Source organism: Pogoniulus pusillus, chromosome 36, assembly GCF_015220805.1.
Source record: "Pogoniulus pusillus isolate bPogPus1 chromosome 36, bPogPus1.pri, whole genome shotgun sequence".
Taxonomy (NCBI): domain Eukaryota; kingdom Metazoa; phylum Chordata; class Aves; order Piciformes; family Lybiidae; genus Pogoniulus; species Pogoniulus pusillus.
The window spans coordinates 5,068,144-5,085,853 of record NC_087299.1 but is presented as its reverse complement, the minus strand read 5'-3'; the positions used below and the strand labels follow the sequence as shown (position 1 = coordinate 5,085,853).

Genomic DNA, 17,710 nt, shown 5'->3' with positions numbered 1-17,710 from the left:
TGATCTAGTGTGAGGTGTCCCTGGGCATGGCAGGAGGGTTGGAAGTGGCTGCTCCTTGTGGTCCCTTCCAACCCTGAGTGATTCCATGATTCTCTCCAGGACTTTGGCTCAGTTAGCATCTTACACTTCCTTACTCTGTGTGCCCAAACCATGCTGGGACAGTCCCTGTGTCACATGGAGCAGGCTGCCCATGGAGGTTGTGGAGTCACTAGCCCTGGAGGGGTTTAGAAGATGCTGTGGTGCTGAGAGAGCACTGGAGAGCTTCATAAGAGAGAGGAAGGAGAGAGAGGAGTAAGAGAAGGGTAAAAGAGGTTGTGGAGGCCTCATTGCAACCTTTCAGTTGGGTTCTGTAGGAAAGATGGGGACAGACCTTTTTACCCTTGGGACAGGGCAAGGGGAAATGGTTTCAAGCTGCAGGAAAGGAGGTTTAGAGTAGGTGGAAGGGTGATGGGACACTGCCCAGAGAGATACCAATGCCAGGTGAGCTTGCCTGGGGTGCTGAACAGCCTGATCTCACTGCAGGGGGAGTGGAAGTGGTGCAGTGGTGGTGGCACAGCAGCAGGGGTGGGACTGGGAGCTCAGGTGAGTGGTTGGATGAGAGGACATCAAAGGTCTCCTCCCCAGCCTGCACTTCTGTGGTTCTAGCTCTGCTCCCCAGCTCCACGAGAAGAGCAAGGCCAGGAGAAGGGAGGCAGAATTGCTGCAACAAGGAGCACGCCTGGCCAGGGGAACTGTGCATCCCCAGCTCAGCTGGTGGAACTGCAGGTCCCTGAACAAAAGGCACTCTCCGAGCCAGAGGAGTCTCCTGCCAAGTGCTGAGTGATCTTGCAAGAGCTGAAACAGGAACCAGCCCATGAGCTCTTGGTACAAAATCCTCTGGTGCTATCCAAGCTCCAAGAGCAGGGAGGGAGCCTGCAGCGTGTTATGGAAAGGGAGTTTCACTCCTGCTCCGCAGACCTTAAAGGGCCTTCAAGAGCTGGGAATCACTTCCAGAAGTGAGGAGAAGTTGAGGACATGGTGCTAACTGAGATGTGTATCAGGAGCTGTCAGAGGCAATTTCAGCATTCCAGGGGCAGAGGACTCCTCCAGATGCCTGTCGTTAGGAAAAGAGGGATAGAGGCTGGCGGCCAGGGCTGCTCTGTCCTTGACTGCTGCCCTCCCTGCGCTGCCACTGCACAGGCACAGACACAGATCCCTGGTGGGGCTGGGGAGCCAGATCACATCAGCCTGTCAGACTGGATCACAGCTCTCTGGTGAGGTGGGGGAACCAGATCACATCAGCCTGTCAGACTGGATCACAGCTCTCTGGTGGGGTTGGGGAGCCAGATCACATCAGCCTGTCAGACTGGATCACAGCTCTCTGGTGGGGCTGGGGAGCCAGATCACATCAGCCTGTCAGACTGGATCACAGCTCTCTGGTGGGGTGGGGGAACCAGATCACATCAGCCTGTCAGACTGGATCACAGATCACACAGCAGTGTGCCCAGGTGGGCAGCAGAGCCAATGGCATCCTGGGCTGGCTCAGGAGCAGTGTGGCCAGCAGGACAAGGGAGGTTCTTGTGCCCCTGTGCTCAGCACTGCTCAGGCCACCCCTGGAGTGCTGTGTCCAGTTCTGGGCTCCTCAATTCAAGAGAGATCCCTGGTGGGGTGGGGGAACCAGACCACATCAGCCTTGCAGACTGCATCACAGATCCTAGTGGGGGACCAGACCACATCAGCCTTGCAGACTGCATCACAGATCTCTAGTGGGGGAACCAGACCACATCAGCCTTGCAGACTGCATCACAGATCTCTAGTGGGGGACCAGACCACATCAGCCTTGCAGACTGCATCACAGATCTCTAGTAGGGGAACCAGACCACATCAGCCTTGCAGACTGCATCACAGATCCTAGTGGGGGACCAGACCACATCAGCCTTGCAGACTGCATCACAGATCTCTAGTGGGGGACCAGACCACATCAGCCTTGCAGACTGCATCACAGATCCTAGTGGGGAACCAGACCACATCAGCCTTGCAGACTGCATCACAGATCTCTAGTGGGGGACCAGACCACATCAGCCTTGCAGACTGCATCATAGATCTCTAGTAGGGGAACCAGACCACATCAGCCTTGTAGGCTGCATCACAGATCTCTAGTGGGGGAACCAGACCACATCAGCCTTGCAGACTGCATCACAGATCTCTAGTGGGGAACCAGACCACATCAGCCTTGCAGACTGCATCACAGATCTCTAGTGGGGGACCAGACCACATCAGCCTTGCAGACTGCATCACAGATCCTAGTGGGGAACCAGACCACATCAGCCTTGCAGACTGCATCACAGATCTCTAGTAGGGGAACCAGACCACATCAGCCTTGCAGACTGCATCACAGATCCTAGTGGGGAACCAGACCACATCAGCCTTGCAGACTGCATCACAGATCTCTAGTGGGGGACCAGACCACATCAGCCTTGCAGACTGCATCATAGATCTCTAGTAGGGGAACCAGACCACATCAGCCTTGCAGACTGCATCACAGATCTCTGGAGGAGTGAGGGGAAAGAGATCACATCAACCTTTCAAACAGGATCACATATCTCTGGTGGAGAAACCAGCTCACATCAGCCTCGCAGACTGGAAAGGGCCACAGACCTCTGAGAGGCTGAGGGAAGCTGCTGACATTCCTGCTGAGAGCACAAAGCCAGGCAGGCAGAAATTCCTCTGCCAGGGAGAGAAAGCTTCGGCAGCTTTGGATCCCTGAGCTCTTCCGTGGCCTGGCTGCGGGTCGTGAGGAGCTGCTCGGCTGGCACAGCTCTCCGCCGCTGGCATGGGCGTGTGGGTCAGCCCCGCAGCAGGGTGCAGGGAGCCAAGCTGAGCACTGAACCAGCACCTTTTCATCAATGACTGTTGCTAATGAGATAAAGAAACATTTCCTCAATGAATCACAGCAGGGTGTTGCCCTGGACTGTGTCTTTGCAAGCCAGCAGCGCCAAAACCTGCAGCAGCCTGGCCCAGAGCAGGCTCCCTGCCCGCAGCATCATCCAGCTCCTGCTGCTCTCCTGCTGCCTCCTCACCTGCCTGCGGCTGAGCTCACGCTGCAGAGGCAAAGGGCACCAAAACCCACAGGCAAAGGAGCAGAGCAGCTCTGGCTGGAACCAGGGCTTCAGTTTTGTAGCATCATAGAATGGTTTAGGTTGGAAGGGAGCTCAAAGCTCAGCCAGTTCCAATACCTCCTCCTCCCCCCCGCCCCAAATAGGCAGGGACAGCTCCCTCTAGAAGAGGTTGCTCAAGGCTTCATCCAATCTGGTCCTGAACACCTCCAGGGAGGCTGTGGAGCACAGAAGCACCCAATGTGATCAAAGATCACAGCCTTCAATGATCACATTGGGTGATTCTGTGCTCCACAACCTCCCTGGGCAACCTATGCCAGTATCTCACCATCCTCAACCTGTGCCAGTATCTCACCATCCTCAACCTGTGCCAGTATCTCACCACCCTCAGCCTGTGCCAGTATCTCACCACCCTCAGCCTGTGCCAGTGTCTCACCACCCTCAACCTGTGCCAGTATCTCACCACCCTCAGCCTGTGCCAGTATCTCACCACCCTCAGCCTGTGCCAGTGTCTCACCACCCTCAACCTGTGCCAGTATCTCACCACCCTCAACCTGTGCCAGTGTCTCACCATCCTCAGCCTGTGCCAGTGTCTCACCACCCTCAACCTGTGCCAGTGTCTCCCCACCCTCACTGCAAAGAACCCTTTCCTAACATCCAGTTTCAATCTCCCCTCTGCCAGGTCAAACCCATTCCCCCTTGTCCTGTCATGACAAGGCCTTATCAATAGTCCCTCCCCAGCCTTCCTGTAGCTCCCTTCAGATGCTAGAAGGTCACTCTCAAGGTGTCCTCAAAGCCTTCTCTTCTCCAGGCTGCAGAGTCCCAACTCTCTCAGCCTGTGCTCAGAGCAGAGCTGCTGCAGCCCTCTGAGCACCTTTGTGGACCTCCTGTGGACTGGCTCCAACAGTTCCATGTCCTTCTTGTGTTGGGGGCTCCAGAACTGTTGCCACTAAATGCAGCCAGCAGCAGGGCCAGGGCAGAAGTGTGGAGCCAAAGGTGGCAGAGCCATGGCAACCCCAGCATGTGGCTTTCTCAGGACACTTTCCACTAGAAGGCCTCTCACTGCTGCACAGCCTCAGAGTCAGAGCCCATAAAAGTGGTCCTCTGGACTCTCTGCCCTCCCATGCCCAAGAACCCAGAGTCTTGGCTTCTGGGGTCCTGCTCTGATAAGCCACACAAGGCTCCTTCCTCAGAGCTCCACACTGTAGCTGCCACCTTCATACAGCCACCAGGAAATGTAGTGCCAGGACCTGGCTCACTCAGGGCAAGGATCCCTCCCTTGGGTGTTTAAGAAGGTCTGGGGATGCTCTTCCTGTCCCTCTCCCCTCCTCCCCTAAGAGCTTTCATTCTTAAAGAGTATATTTTTGAGGTGAAACTTAAGCTTAGAGTGATGCTCTCCCAAGAGCAACTCAAATCCAAACCAGCTTTGCTCAGGGAGGAAAAATATTGCTGTGGCATGAAGCTGTCAGAGCAACCAAAGCATTTCCCCCTGCGAGGGCTTGGCACAATGTGGGTGCTGGAGAGTCCTGGTGGTGCCCCTAGCCTGCAGCTCCACAGCTTGAATCTGGGTGTTCAGGGATGACATCTCCAAGAGGAGATCACCCAAGATCCCTCCCTCACTGGAAGGAGGATGGCACTCCCTTGGTCCATTCCTCACTGGAAGGAGGATGGCACTCCCTTGGTCCATTCCTCACTGGAAGGAGGATGGCACTCCCTTGGTCCATTCCTCACTGGAAGGAGGGTGGCACTCCCTTGGTCCATTCCTCACTGGAAGGAGGATGGCACTCCCGTGGTCCATTCCTCACTGGAAGGAGGATGGCACTCCCTTGGTCCATTCCTCATTGGAAGAAGGATGGCACTCCCTTGGTCTTTCACTGGAAGGAGGATGGCACTCCCTTGGTCTTTCACTGGAAGGAGGATGGCACTCCCTTGGTCTCTCACTGGAAGGAGGATGGCACTCCCTTGGTCTCTCACTGGAAGGAGGATGGCACTCCCTTGGTCTCTCACTGGAAGGAGGATGGCACTCCCTTGGTCTCTCTCTCACTGGAAGGAGGATGGCACTCCCTTGGTCTCTCCCTCACTGGAAGGAGGATGGCACCTCAAGCCCTTAGCACAATGGCACAAGGACAAGGCCCCAGTCTTCCCACAGCTGCCCAGTGCCAGAAGCAAAGTGATGCCCCTGCCTGGCATGGTGGAAGTGTGCCCAGTCCACCTATGCACTGCAGTCCACTAAGAATCCTGTGCCTCCCAATGGGCACAGCCTGCCAGCAGGACGCAGCCAGGGCATGCTTCATGCTTTGCTTTCCTGCTCCTTCTCCTTGTGCCATGAACGTCTCTGTGGGCAGAATGTGCTATGAATACTCAGAGCTGGCTGCAGGCAGCTCAGGAAGAGGAGAAGTGAGCTCTGGGAAGGTTTTGCAGAGGGTAATAAAGCATTCTTGGCCTGGATTTAAATGACTGCTCCACTGCCTCCCTAATCTGACACCACTGAGGACTCCGTGTCCAAGAAAGTGCTGCCTCGAGCAAAGCTCTTCCTGCCACCCCATAACTCAGGCTCAGGAGCTGCACATCTCCTCTCTCACTGTCTCCTCTTCCCCCTCTGTCTTCTTCACCCTCTCAATCTCTGGATGTCCCCATCCCAGGGGCCCCCTGCTCTGTCTCACCTTGCTGTGGGGCAGCAGCCAGTCCCTCCTCACAGCCCACTGCAGGAACAGCCTCACCTCACCACAGCCTGCATGCTGCCAGTGCCACCCAGCACTGCCTGCACGCTCCCAGTGCCACCCAGCACAGCCTGCAGGCTCCCAGTGCCACCCAGCACTGCCTGCATGCTCCCAGTGCCACCCAGCACAGCCTGCACGCTCCCAGTGCCACCCAGCACTGCCTGCATGCTCCCAGTGCCACCCAGCACAGCCTGCACGCTCCCAGTGCCACCCAGCTCAGCCTGCACCCTTCCAGTGCCACCCAGCACTGCCTGCACGCTCCCAGTGCCACCCAGCACTGCCTGCACGCTCCCAGTGCCACCCAGCTCAGCCTGCACCCTTCCAGTGCCGCCCAGCACAGCCTGCATGCTCCCAGTGCCACCCAGCACTGCCTGCACGCTCCCAGTGCCACCCAGCTCAGCCTGCACCCTTCCAGTGCCGCCCAGCTCAGCCTGCACGCTCCCAGTGCCACCCAGGGAGGTGGTGGAGTTGCCATCCATGGAGGTGTTGAAGCCAAGGCTGGCTGGGGCACTTAGTGCCATGGTCTGGGTGCTTGGCCAGGGCTGGGTGCTAGGTTGGACTGGCTGAGCTTGGAGCTCTCTTCCAGCCTGGTTGATTCTCTGATCCTAAGATGCTCTGATCCTAGGATGCTCTGATCCTATGATGCTCTGATCCCATGATGCTCTGATCCTAGGATGCTCTGACCCTAGGATGCTCTGACCCTAGGATGCTCTGATCCTAGGATGCTCTGATCCTAGGATGCTCTGACCCTAGGATGCTCTGACCCTAGGATGCTCTGACCCTAGGATGCTCTGATCCTATGATGCTCTGATCCTAGGATGCTGTGTTCAAGCCTAACACCTCCAGAGCCTGCTGAGGCATCCTTTGGCTGGATGCTCTCTGGAGACTCTGCACTTTCTGACAGGGTCCAGTTTGCTTTTGGTGCTGTGGCTGCACCAGGAGCACCACCTGGAGCCAGGAGCCACCTCCTGAAGGCCAGGACAGAGCCTGCCTGTGACAGGTCACCTTGCTCTTGGTCTTGGCAGCAGAGAGACCCCAGCCCCTGGCACCAGGCTCTGTGAGCAGCGGTTTGTGGCAGGCTGAGGTTGTTTCCCTGCTGGAGAGCTGACAAAATCTGCTTGAAATTAATACAGCAGAGAAAGAAAATGAGAAGCACAAAGAGGCTCCTGAGGAGGGCAGCTGGCACCCAGCAACCCAGAGCCATGCCAAGCCCCACTGCCTGCCTGCTGCATCCTGCTGCTGGGCACCGGGCAGCAGGCACCGGTTGAAGCCCACTGAGGCAGAAACAAAACCCAAACACAGCCAGAGCCTGAGAGTGAGGCTTGGTTGCCCGGGCAGGGAACCTGCCCTGCTTCACCAGGAGGCTGCAGCTCATGTCCTCACCACTGAGGACACAGCAGAGAAGCAGAGAGGAGTGGAACTGTTTTGGTTAGAAGAGACCTTCCAGATCACAAAGTCCAACCTTGAAGCCAGCACTGCCAGGGCACTGCCACACCATGGCACCCAGCGCCACATCTCCATGCCTTTGACACCTGTCTAGGGATGGAGGCTTCACCACTGCCCTGGGCAACCTGGGCCAGCACTTGGCAACCCTCAAGGGGAAGAAACTGTTCCTTGTGGCCACCTTAAATCTCCTCTGATGCAACTCGAGGCCATTTCCTCTTGCCCTGTCTCTTGTTCTTTGGGAAAAGAGACTAAACCCCACCTGGCTCCAGCCTCCTTTCAGGGAGGTCTTCCCTCAGCCTCCTTTCCTCCAGAGTGAACACCTCCAGCTCCCTCAGCTCCTCCTCTCCAATCCTGTTCTCCAGACCCTGTGCCAGCTTTGTTGCCCTTCTCTGGACACACTCCAGCCCCTCAATGTCCTTCTTGGAATGAAGGGCTCCAAACTGCCCCCAGAACACCATGCTGGTGTTCTCACCAGCTGCTTCCCTGGACAGAACCAGTCCATCAGACCTCAGAGCCTGGCTCCACGGACCAGCAAGAGCAGTGCTTGGATGCAGAGAAGAGGAAGCCAAGACTGAAAGCAGAGGAGGCTGGAAGGAGTTGGCTTTGGCTGGGTGCACCCCACGGCCATGCACAGGTCCTTCAGGAAGGGATTTATCTGCAACGAGAGCTCCCTGTCAGAGGAAAGAAAGTGGCAACAACAGCTCTGCTAATTACTAAATGCTTGGTTCAGAGGCAGTTTATCTCCTCAGAGGGCTGAGGAGGAGGAGATGGCTCCCAGCTGGAAGCCCAAGCAGGAGATAGGCTGCTCAGGTTCGCTCTGCCTGGCCAAAGAGCAGTGCCAGGCTCCAAGCCCTGCAGCAGTTCTCCTGGATTACAGAGCAGGGCTGCAGGGAAAAGGTTAATTAAAACCCATCAGGGTGAGCCTGTGTGGGGCTGAGAGACTTTTATCTTCCTGGTACCAGTTTGTTGAAGCCAATTCAGCAGTTTTAAGAGGTGAAGAGACGGGAAGGAGATGAACAGAGGGGGATGGGCGGCTGAAGATGGAAGATGACCTCAGGGCTGCAGACACAGGGCAGGGACTCAGGGCATGGAGTGGTGCTGGGATGTGGTGGGAGGAAAACTCTCCATGCTTCACTTCAGCTCTTGCTTTGGCTGCACAGCCCCTGGCACAGATCATCTGGAGGCTTCCTTATTCCATGCTCCAAGTGCAGACAGGACTCAGCAATGCCAAGGTCACACAGCAGGAGGAAGACGTGGGAGAGGAAGATGCTTATCCCCACTCTGCTAACCTGGAGCTGTTCCCTCCTCCAGTACAAGGCCAGATGGTGCCTGCCTCAGGCTGGTCTCAGCTTGCAAGCAGCATGAGGAAAGAAGAAAGGTCACCTGGGGTGGTCAAAATGCCTCCACACCCTCAGCTTGGTCTTGTTGCAGAACAGGCATTAGGGAAAGCCCTGGAGGCTCTCACAGAGCTCCACAGGGTTCTTGAGGCTGGCATCTCTTCCACTGCAGCCTCTCCTAGCCAGCTGGGAGATGCCTGCAGCTTCCTGTGCCACCCTGTGCAGTCCCAGTGCCCAAAGGCACTCCAGGAGCAGAGACTTTGGCTGACCAAGTGAAACGGCACCAGGGAGCTGCACTGCCTCAGCCACTCTCCTCCTCAGCTCTCCTCAATGTGCCTGCAAGCAGCTGGCAGAGCTGCTCAGCTCTCCTTGGGCTCACATTTCTCTCTCTGGATGTGCTGGTAACTGGGTCTTGCTGGGAGCAGGGCAGAGGTGCAGGTAACAACAAGCAGGCAGCCTGCCCCTGACTTGCTGCTCACCTGCTGAAAGCTGCTTCCTGAGCTCTGTTCCAGGGCATCACTGGCTGGGAGCTGCAGCTGTGCAGAGGGACCTTGGCCATGGAGCTGAACACCACCATGCACCTGGCAGAGGCAGCAGAGGATGGAAATGCAGGTTGCTGCTGAGGGAGCAAATCACACCAAAACCCCCAGCCATGCTCTGCTGCACTCCAGAGACTCCAGCAAGGCCCCAGGGATGATTCACTGCCGGTCCCCAGCAGGGCACAGTGACCTTCCTGCAGGGCTAGCTGCAGGACAGCACACATGGCACTGGCACAGGGCTCCAGCAGAGCTCTGGTGGCACACAGGTGGTGCTGTAAGACACTGAAGACCTCAGTGCAAAGCTCACCACGGTTACACCAAACCCCTCTCTGCTCTCCATTCCCACAACAGCTGCCTGTGCTGCCCTGGCATTCACAGCTGGCTAATAGAAGGAACACAGCAATGGAGGATCGTGCCCAGCCTTGGCACTGCAAGAAAACCACTGTGTGGCACCATGGAAACCTCACCACCTAGAGAAAAGCAGCTGCTGCCTGCTGGAGGGGAAAAGCATCAACCAACATCACAGCAATGCCAGGCTCCGGGTGAGCAACGTGCCCACGGCTGCATCCTCTGCCTTACCACCTGCAGGGCTGATGCCAGCCTCCCAGGGGTTGTGGCAGACCTTGGGGTCTCCACCTGTATGCTGGAGGATGAGGGCTGTGGAGCAGGAGGAGCTCATCTCAGGTCACATCTCCTGAGCACCTGCTGGAGTTCAAAGCCAAAACCTGATTCCCTGGCGAATGGTCTCATGTGCCACAGCAGCAGCTGCAGAGCAAGGGCCCAGAGGGTGCAGGGGATAGCTCCAGGTGCCCCTGGAAGCTCCAAGGTCCAACCCCAGGGCTCTGCTAGGTGCACCTCAGCGACCTGTACAGCAAAGGCTCATCCTGCCAGAGGAGAGCACCAAAGTGGTCACCCAAGTCAGGCTTCACCCCTCCAGCTGCTGGTTCTGTCAAAGGTACCACTCAGAGGAGGCATTTTTCATGCTGCAGCATGCCAGGACTTTGCTTGTTTGCAGAGACAGAAAGAGAGGAGATTTTCTTCTCTTTTTCCTTCTCTTTTTTTGTTGTTTTTGGGTGTTCTCAGCTGGGTGGGGCTGGAGGCTGTGCTGGCTTGGACTGGGGTTTGTTTTCTTCTGTAATCTGCACCTATTTTGTCAGCTATGTGAGAACATCAGACACAACTTGTTGGAAGAAAGACACATTGAGGCTTCCCAGGCAGATATTGGCTTGCAACCATCTGCATATCCAGGCCTTTTCCAGAGGGGAAGGCAAGCAGGCTCCTAGAAAAGAGGCTTGGAGCTCACACACCTGTCAGTGGATGCCTCACTTCTGTCCCCAGGTTCAGAACTCTTGCAAGCATGGCCCAAGGCTGCACTGCTGCTCGGCTTGAAGCTTTAATTGAGGTCCCTCCTGGCCACATGAAGGACACCTCAGCCCTGCAGACCCAGAGATGCCTCACATCAGAGCTGGGATGCAACCAGGAGGCACAGGGAGCTGCCAGCCTGTGGAGCTCAGGTGAGCAGGACGCAGCTGAACTGCCAAGCAGGGAAGGGAAGGCTACAGGTTTGCACTCCAGACACAAGGCTGGACCTGGGGAGCTTGCCTGGGTGAAGTCCTGTGAGCTCACACAGCTGGATGGATGCAGGCGACGTGGTTTGAGTTGGAGACAAATATCTGGGCTATAAATAAACAAACCAGCAGCTCAGGCCACGTCCCCAGGCCTGGCACAGCTCTCAGCCTCACTGATAGCACTCTGAGACCCTGCTGCTCAGGGCATTTCTTTCTCAGATGGTCTCAGGCTGAGCTAATGCATAGCTGGATGGCTCCATGCCTCACGAGCATCCCTGCTCTTCAGTGGGCTGCACAGATCCTCCATCATTCCCTCCATCTTCAGGCAACCACAACCTCTATCTGCTGCTGAGACAGCTGAGCACAGACCCCAGGTGGAACAGAGGTGAGTGTGGGTGAGAACATCACACCTTGGCCAGCAGACAGCAAACAATCCCTTGGTGCCACCATGCAGAGCCTGGCACAGTGCAGCTGAAGGTGCAGGTCCCACAAGTCAACAAACCCACCCCAAGTAAAGCTGACAATGGCAGGAGGAGATGCAAGTTTGCTCCTTATGGACTGGGCAATGGGGCTGTGGAACCTCTCTTTAGCTTCTGGTGTGCTGGCATCTCCATCCTCTGCTAGCCAACAGGGGCTGGGACCCATCCTGACTGCCTGAGGGGGTGACAAACAGCTGGGTACCATCAGCAGAGGGGGAGTGCAAGGAAGGGACACAGCAGCTCCATCCTTTGCACCTGCCCAGTGGGAAGCTGAGGCTGGTCCAGCACTGTGCACACAGCAGCAGGGTCGAGATGCCTTGGTTGGGGTTTTGTTTCCCAACAGACACTGCAAAGCCAGGGCAAAGAATCATAGAATCATAGAATCAAGCAGGTTGGAAGAGAGCTCCAAGCTCAGCCAGCCCAACCTAGCACCCAGCCCTAGCCAGTCAACCAGACCATGGCACTAAGTGCCTCATCCAGGCTTTTCTTGAACACCTCCAGGGACGGTGACTCCACCACCTCCCTGGGCAGCCCATTCCAATGCCAATCACTCTCTCTGACAACAACTTCCTCCTGACATCCAGCCTAGACCTCCCCTGGCACAGCTTGAGACTGTGTCCCCTTGTTCTGTTGCTGGTTGCCTGGGAGAAGAGGCCAACCCCACCTGGCTACAATGTCCCTTCAGGTAGTTGTAGGCAGCAGTGAGGTCACCCCTGAGCCTCCTCTTCTGCAGGCTAAAGAGTCTCAGCCCAAGCCCTCCCAGCTCCTGGCTCCCAGCCTCTCCTCACAGGGATGCTCCAGACCCCTCTGCATCTCCACTGGACTCTCTCCACTAGTTCCCTCTCTCTCCCCTGAACTGGGGATCCCAGAACCGGTCCCAGTGCTCCAGATGTGACCTCCCTAGGGCAGAGTGAAGGAAGAGAGAATCTGGCTCGTCCTGCTGCCCACCCTCCTCTGGCAGCTCCAACTCTGCCACTCTCATTGGGAGCAAGGCAGTTCCCTTCCTGCCAGAACAGCCTCGATTTACTGCCTTGGGCTGGGGTGAGATCCTTTGGAGCTGAGGGAAAAACTCCTCAGCACCCCTGGCAGGGCAGAACTGGTGCTCCAAAGGAGCACTGCACAGCAGCTGTCCCTGGCCATGCCACGGGGCTGCACAGCAGTCGATGGAGAGAAACTTGCCTGCAGGGACTCCTCAAGACAAGGAACCAGCGAGCGCTGGGAGGACTCCCAGGTGATGCTACAAACAGAGGCAGCCGTGCAGCCAGGTCCCTCCTTGGCGACTCGCCCCCGCAACTCCATTCTCCGTCTCCCCGCAGCACCCCCCGGGCTCAGGACCTCCCCCCCCCCCCCCCCAAGCCCCGCTCCCTACCTGCCCTCAGCTCGGCGTGCCCGGCTCCGTGCCCAGCCCGACCCAGGTAGCAGGGGTAGCAGCTCCTCCAGAGGTAGTGGTAAGGGTAAGGGTAATGGTAGTGCTCGCCGGCGCTGCCCGGGACGCTGCCCAAGCACCACAGCAGCAGCCAGAGCCGCCCCATGATGGGCAGCGAACAAAAGCAGCGCAGCCCCGCGGAGCTCAGCTCTCCGCAGCTCAGGACAGAGCAAAAGGAGCCGAGCTGCAGGAGCCGGCAAAAAAAACCCACCCCTCGCTCCCAGCCCGGGAGCGGAGGGAAACCCGGGAAGAGGAGGGAGCGGAGCCGGGCGGGGACTGAGCCTGCGGGCGGGCGGGCCCGGGGCGGCTCCGCCTGCGCAGGTACAGCCGAGCCCGGGACACCATCAACCCCCCCCCCCAGCCTTCCCCCGCACCCCTCATCTTCACCCCTACACCCGCCCAGCATCTCCTTCTGCATCGCTCATCCTTCCCCCTGCATCACGCAGCCTCTTCCCTGCACCCCACGGAGAAGCATAGGATGGTTTAGGTTGGAAGGGACCTCAAGGATCAGCCAGTTCCATAGGCAGGGACACTTCACACTAGAACAGGTCGCTCAAGGTCTCATCCAACCTGGTCTGCAACACCTCCAGGGAGGTTGTGGAGCACAGAATCACCCAATGTGATCTTTGATCACATTGGGTGATTCTGTGCTCCACAACCTCCCTGGGCAACCTGTGCCAGTGTCTCACCTCCTTTAACCTGTGCCAGTGTCTGACCACCCTCACTGTAAAGAGCTTCTTCCCAACACCCAGTTTAAATCTCCTCTCTGCCAGTTTAAATCCATTGCTCCTCCTCCTCCTGTCATTACAAGACCTTGTCAATAGTCTCTCCCCAGCCTTCCTGCAGGCTCCCTTCAGCTACTGGATGTCTTCCCTCTGCACCCCTCATCTTCCCTCTGCACCCCTCATCTTCCCTCTGCACCCCTCATCTTCCCTCTGCACCCCTCATCCTCTCCCTCTACACTCCACATCCTTCCCCCTTCATCCTTCATCCCCCTCTGTACTCTCCATCCTTCCCCCCTGCGCTCCTTAGCCTCCCTCCAGCTGAGCTCCTGTCTCCTTCCCACCCCTTCAGTCGTTTCCCCACTGATGTTAAGTCCCTGTTCTGATGGTGCTTCCTACAAACAACCCACTGCCCTGAACCCTCACAGCAGAGAATTGTTCCACTTTGTGCCTGTTGCCCCTTGTTCTGCCACTCAGCACCAGATCCAAGCCCCAGCCCCTTGCCCCCCACCCTTTAGCTTTTACTGAGCATTAGAATCATAGAATCAGTTCAGGGTTGGAAGGGAGCACAAGGAGCAGCCAGTGCCAAGCCCCCTGCCATGCCCAGGGACACTCTACCCTAGAGCAGGCTGCACACAGCCTCAGCCAGCCTGGCCTCAAACACCTCCAGCCATGGGGCCTCAACCACCTCCCTGGGCAACCCAGTCCAGCCTCTCACCACTCTCCTGCTCAACAACTTCCTCCTCACCTCCAGCCTCACTCTCCCCACCTCCACCTTTGCTCCATTCCCCCCACTCCTGGCACTCCCTGACGGCCTCAAAAGTCCCTCCCCAGCTTTTTTGTAGTCCCCTTCAGATCCTGGAAGGCCACAAGGAGGTCCCCTGGGAGCCTCCTCTGCTCCAGCCTGCACAGCCCCAACTCTTTCAGTCTGTGCTCACAGCAGAGCTGCTGCAGCCTCTCAGCATCCTCCTGGCCCTGCTCTGGACACTCTCCAGCATCTCCACAGCCCTCTTGTAAGGAGCATTGCTCAGATCACCTCTGAGGCTGCTCTCTTCCAGGTTCCCAGCCCCAGGGCTCTCAGCCTTTCCTCCTCACAGAGATGCTCCAGGCCCTTCACCATTTTTATAGCCTCTGATGGATTCCCTCCTATAGCTCCCTGTGCCTGGGGACAGAGGAGCCCAGAACTGGCCCAGTGCTCCAGCTGTGACCTCACTGGGGCACAGCAGAGAAGAGTCTCCCTCAGCCTGCTGCTCACACTCCCCACATAGCCCAGAAGACCACTCTTGGCCACCAAAGCACATTCAAGTGACCTGCAGCTGAAATGAGGACCAGGCTCTGCAAGCCCCCCCCTGCTAAAACCCCCCCAGCAGCAGCCCTTCCTGTGAAACACAACCTAGGGCTGTGCTTTACCTTCTGATGGAGCAGGCTTGGATTTTTCCAGATCCTAGCTCCAAAAAAACAAACCCAAGCCTCATTTAAGTGTCCTGGAAGCTTTTGAAGCAGTGAGCTCAGGGGAGAGCAGAGCCTGCTACTCACAGCCCTTTTTTTGAGCAGCATTATTTGGCTGGAGTAAGATTCCAAATTAAAAGAGCTGTGGTTTCAAGGGCTGCTCTGCAGAGAGGTCCACCAAAACCTTCTGAAGCACTGAGAGCAGCTGAATCCAGCAGGAAACAAAAAAAGGAGAGCAGCTCCAGGCTGTTGCTGTGGTGGTTTGCAGAGGAAGGTGGACCCCAGTCACGAGTCCCCTTTTGCAGATGGTTCCAAGCAGCCTCCTAACATTTCAGGGACCACTTCAAGCTGCTCTAAACATCCAAAACCTCCCCCCCCCTCTACCCCTTGGAGCATCCCACACATGCTTCTCATTAGCCTTTTGAGTTGGTATTTTGAGCTGAACCAAAATCTCTGACCCCAAAATGTGTCAATTTGGGGGGGGGGGGAATGGGGAAATGTTCAACCTTCTGAAGGCTGCTGAGGAGCTTTAAGCAGAGTCAGTGGGAAATGTTTGGTGTCCTCCAGCCACTGAGCCTGCATCAGAGAGCAGGAGGAGATGCTCAGCACAAGGAAGAGGAGGAAATGGGGCAGGAGGAGGAGGAGGAGGAATCCACTGAGGGACACCAGGAATTCTACCAGTGAAGAAGCAGCTGCCCTGGTGTGCTGCCTTCACAGAGCCACCAAAGGGCTTGGGCTGGAAGGGACCTCAAAGCTCAGCCAGTTCCAACTCCCTGCCATGGGCAAGGGCACCTTCCACTAGCCCAGGCTGCCCAAGGACTCATCCAACCTGGCCTTGAACACCTCCAGGGAGGTTGTGGAGCACAGAATCACCCAATGTGATCTTTGATCACATTGGGTGATTCTGTGCTCCACAACCTCCCTGGGCAACCTGTGCCAGTGTCTCACTCACCCTCACTCTTTGTGCTCCACAACCTCCCTGGGCAACCTGTGCCAGTGTCTCACCACCCTCACTCTTTGTGCTCCACAGCCTCCCTGGGCAACCTGTGCCAGTGTCTCACCACCCTCACTCTTTGTGCTCCACAACCTCCCTGGGCAACCTGTGCCAGTGTCTCACTCACCCTCACTCTTTGTGCTCCACAACCTCCCTGGGCAACCTGTGCCAGTGTCTCCCCACCCACACTGCCAAGCATTTCTTCCTCCTCTCCAGTCTCAATCTCTCCTCTCCCATCTCAAAGCCATTATCCCTCATCCTATTCACCACAACCCCTTCTTAAAAGCCCCTCCCCAGCTTTCTTGCCACCCCCTTTTTACCTCTGTGCCTGCAGCCACAAGCTGCCATCTCTGCCAGAATCACTTTTTGCTCCACCAGCTGAGGAAAGGACTCAGTGCCAGACATGCTGAGCTCTGCTCACCAGCTTGGGGGGGAGAGGGTACCTCAGGAGCTCTCCCTGGCAGAAGTGACACTCAAGCCCACCCCATCAGGGTGGCTCAGCAGTGACACTTCTCCTGTAACCCTCTCCAGCAGTGCTGACATGAAAATGAAATGAGCCTGGCCACAAAGGATTTCAACAAGCTGAGGGATGCTGCTAAGGCATTGTCTACCTGGAATTCTCCTGGCCTGGAATGCTGCAGCTCTCCAAGTGGCCTCCAGCTGCACCAAGGAAGGGTTAGGTTGGAGATGAGGAACAATTTCTTTGCTGCAAGAGTGGTCAGAGATTGGCAGAGGCTGCCCAGGGAGGTGGTGGAGTCCCCATCCCTGGAGAGGTTCAAGAAACCTGTGGCATTTGGGGGCAGGGATTGGTGCCCATGGAGCAGGCTCAGGGGAATGGCTTGCAATGGGCAGAGTGGGGCATGGAGCAGGGCTTTAGCCAGCTGGGAAAGCCTTCCCACAGCACCCAGCCCTGGAGCCAGCAGGTGTGGGCAGCAGATGTGGGCAAGTCTGGTCCTAGCTGAAGATCTTGGACTGGATGGTCTTGGAGGTCTCTTCCAACCTGGCTGATTCTATGATTTTATGGTTCTATGATTCTATGACCTCCAGGGGAAGCCAAGGACTGAGCCTGGAGAGCAGGCAGCTGCTGCAGGCACAGCCTGGGGGCCTCTGCCACTGCCCTGGGTTATGATGCCACCATCCAGCAGGGAGGTGTGGGGTGAGGGTGGGCAGGGGAGCCATGGGCAGGGACACCTCCCACCAGCCCAGGCTGCTCGAGGCCTCATCCAGCCTGGCACTGAACACCTCCAGGCAGGCTGTGGATCACTGAATCCCAGCTGGGGCCATGGTTTGGTGGCCATGGTGGGGTTGGGTTGCTGGCAGGCCTGGATGATCTTGGAGGACTCTCCAGCCCTAATGATTCTAAAGTGGCTTCCTGACTCCACAGCCAACAACCAAAGGGACATTTCCACTGGCTCCAGGACCTGGAAATTCCTCCTCTGGAGGCACTCCTAGCTGCCAGCACAGAGTCCTGGCTCCCAGCAAAGCTGCTGGTGCTGAAGAGGTTCTGTGCCCAACTTCTCCACCCTCCTGTTTTCTTAGACTGCAACCCACTCAGAGGCTCCAGAGCCTCTCACCAGCTCTGGGGCACAGCTCATGTATCCCCAGGACCTCAGGCTGGAACATCAACTGAATCCTGCTTATGTCATAAGTTATGTTTGGCCAGGTTGGAGCCAGCTCACACTTCCTTGCCACCTAATTTACTTCAGCTGATTAAGTACTAAGAGCTGCTCTGAGCCTGGTAACACATCCCCAGCAGCAGCAGATGGTTCCTGCTTCCTGCAGCACCAGCCAGGAGAGCATTAGCATCCTGAGGAGCTCCTGAAACTGGGACCAGGCTGGACCAAGCTCTCTCACACGCTGGGAATTTCCTTCCTTCATTCATTCCCCTCTCAACGTTGCTAAATTTGCATAAGAACCCAAACAAATTCCAGCTCC

The 17,710-nt window shown here is 56.9% G+C and overlaps 1 protein-coding gene across 4 annotated transcripts in view; it reads right to left on the bottom strand.

The window, feature by feature from the left end:
* Nucleotides 1-12,779, bottom strand: part of MEGF6 (multiple EGF like domains 6) — a 57,171-nt gene extending 44,392 nt beyond the window's left edge. For all 4 annotated transcript variants that reach the window (XM_064172055.1, XM_064172058.1, XM_064172057.1 and 1 more), the window contains exon 1: nt 12,554-12,779. In XM_064172055.1, coding sequence (XP_064028125.1) covers nt 12,554-12,716 — 163 coding nt within the window. In that variant the 5' untranslated portion in view covers nt 12,717-12,779. The remainder of the gene's footprint in view (nt 1-12,553) is intronic.
* Between the last annotated feature and the right edge of the window lie 4,931 nt (nt 12,780-17,710).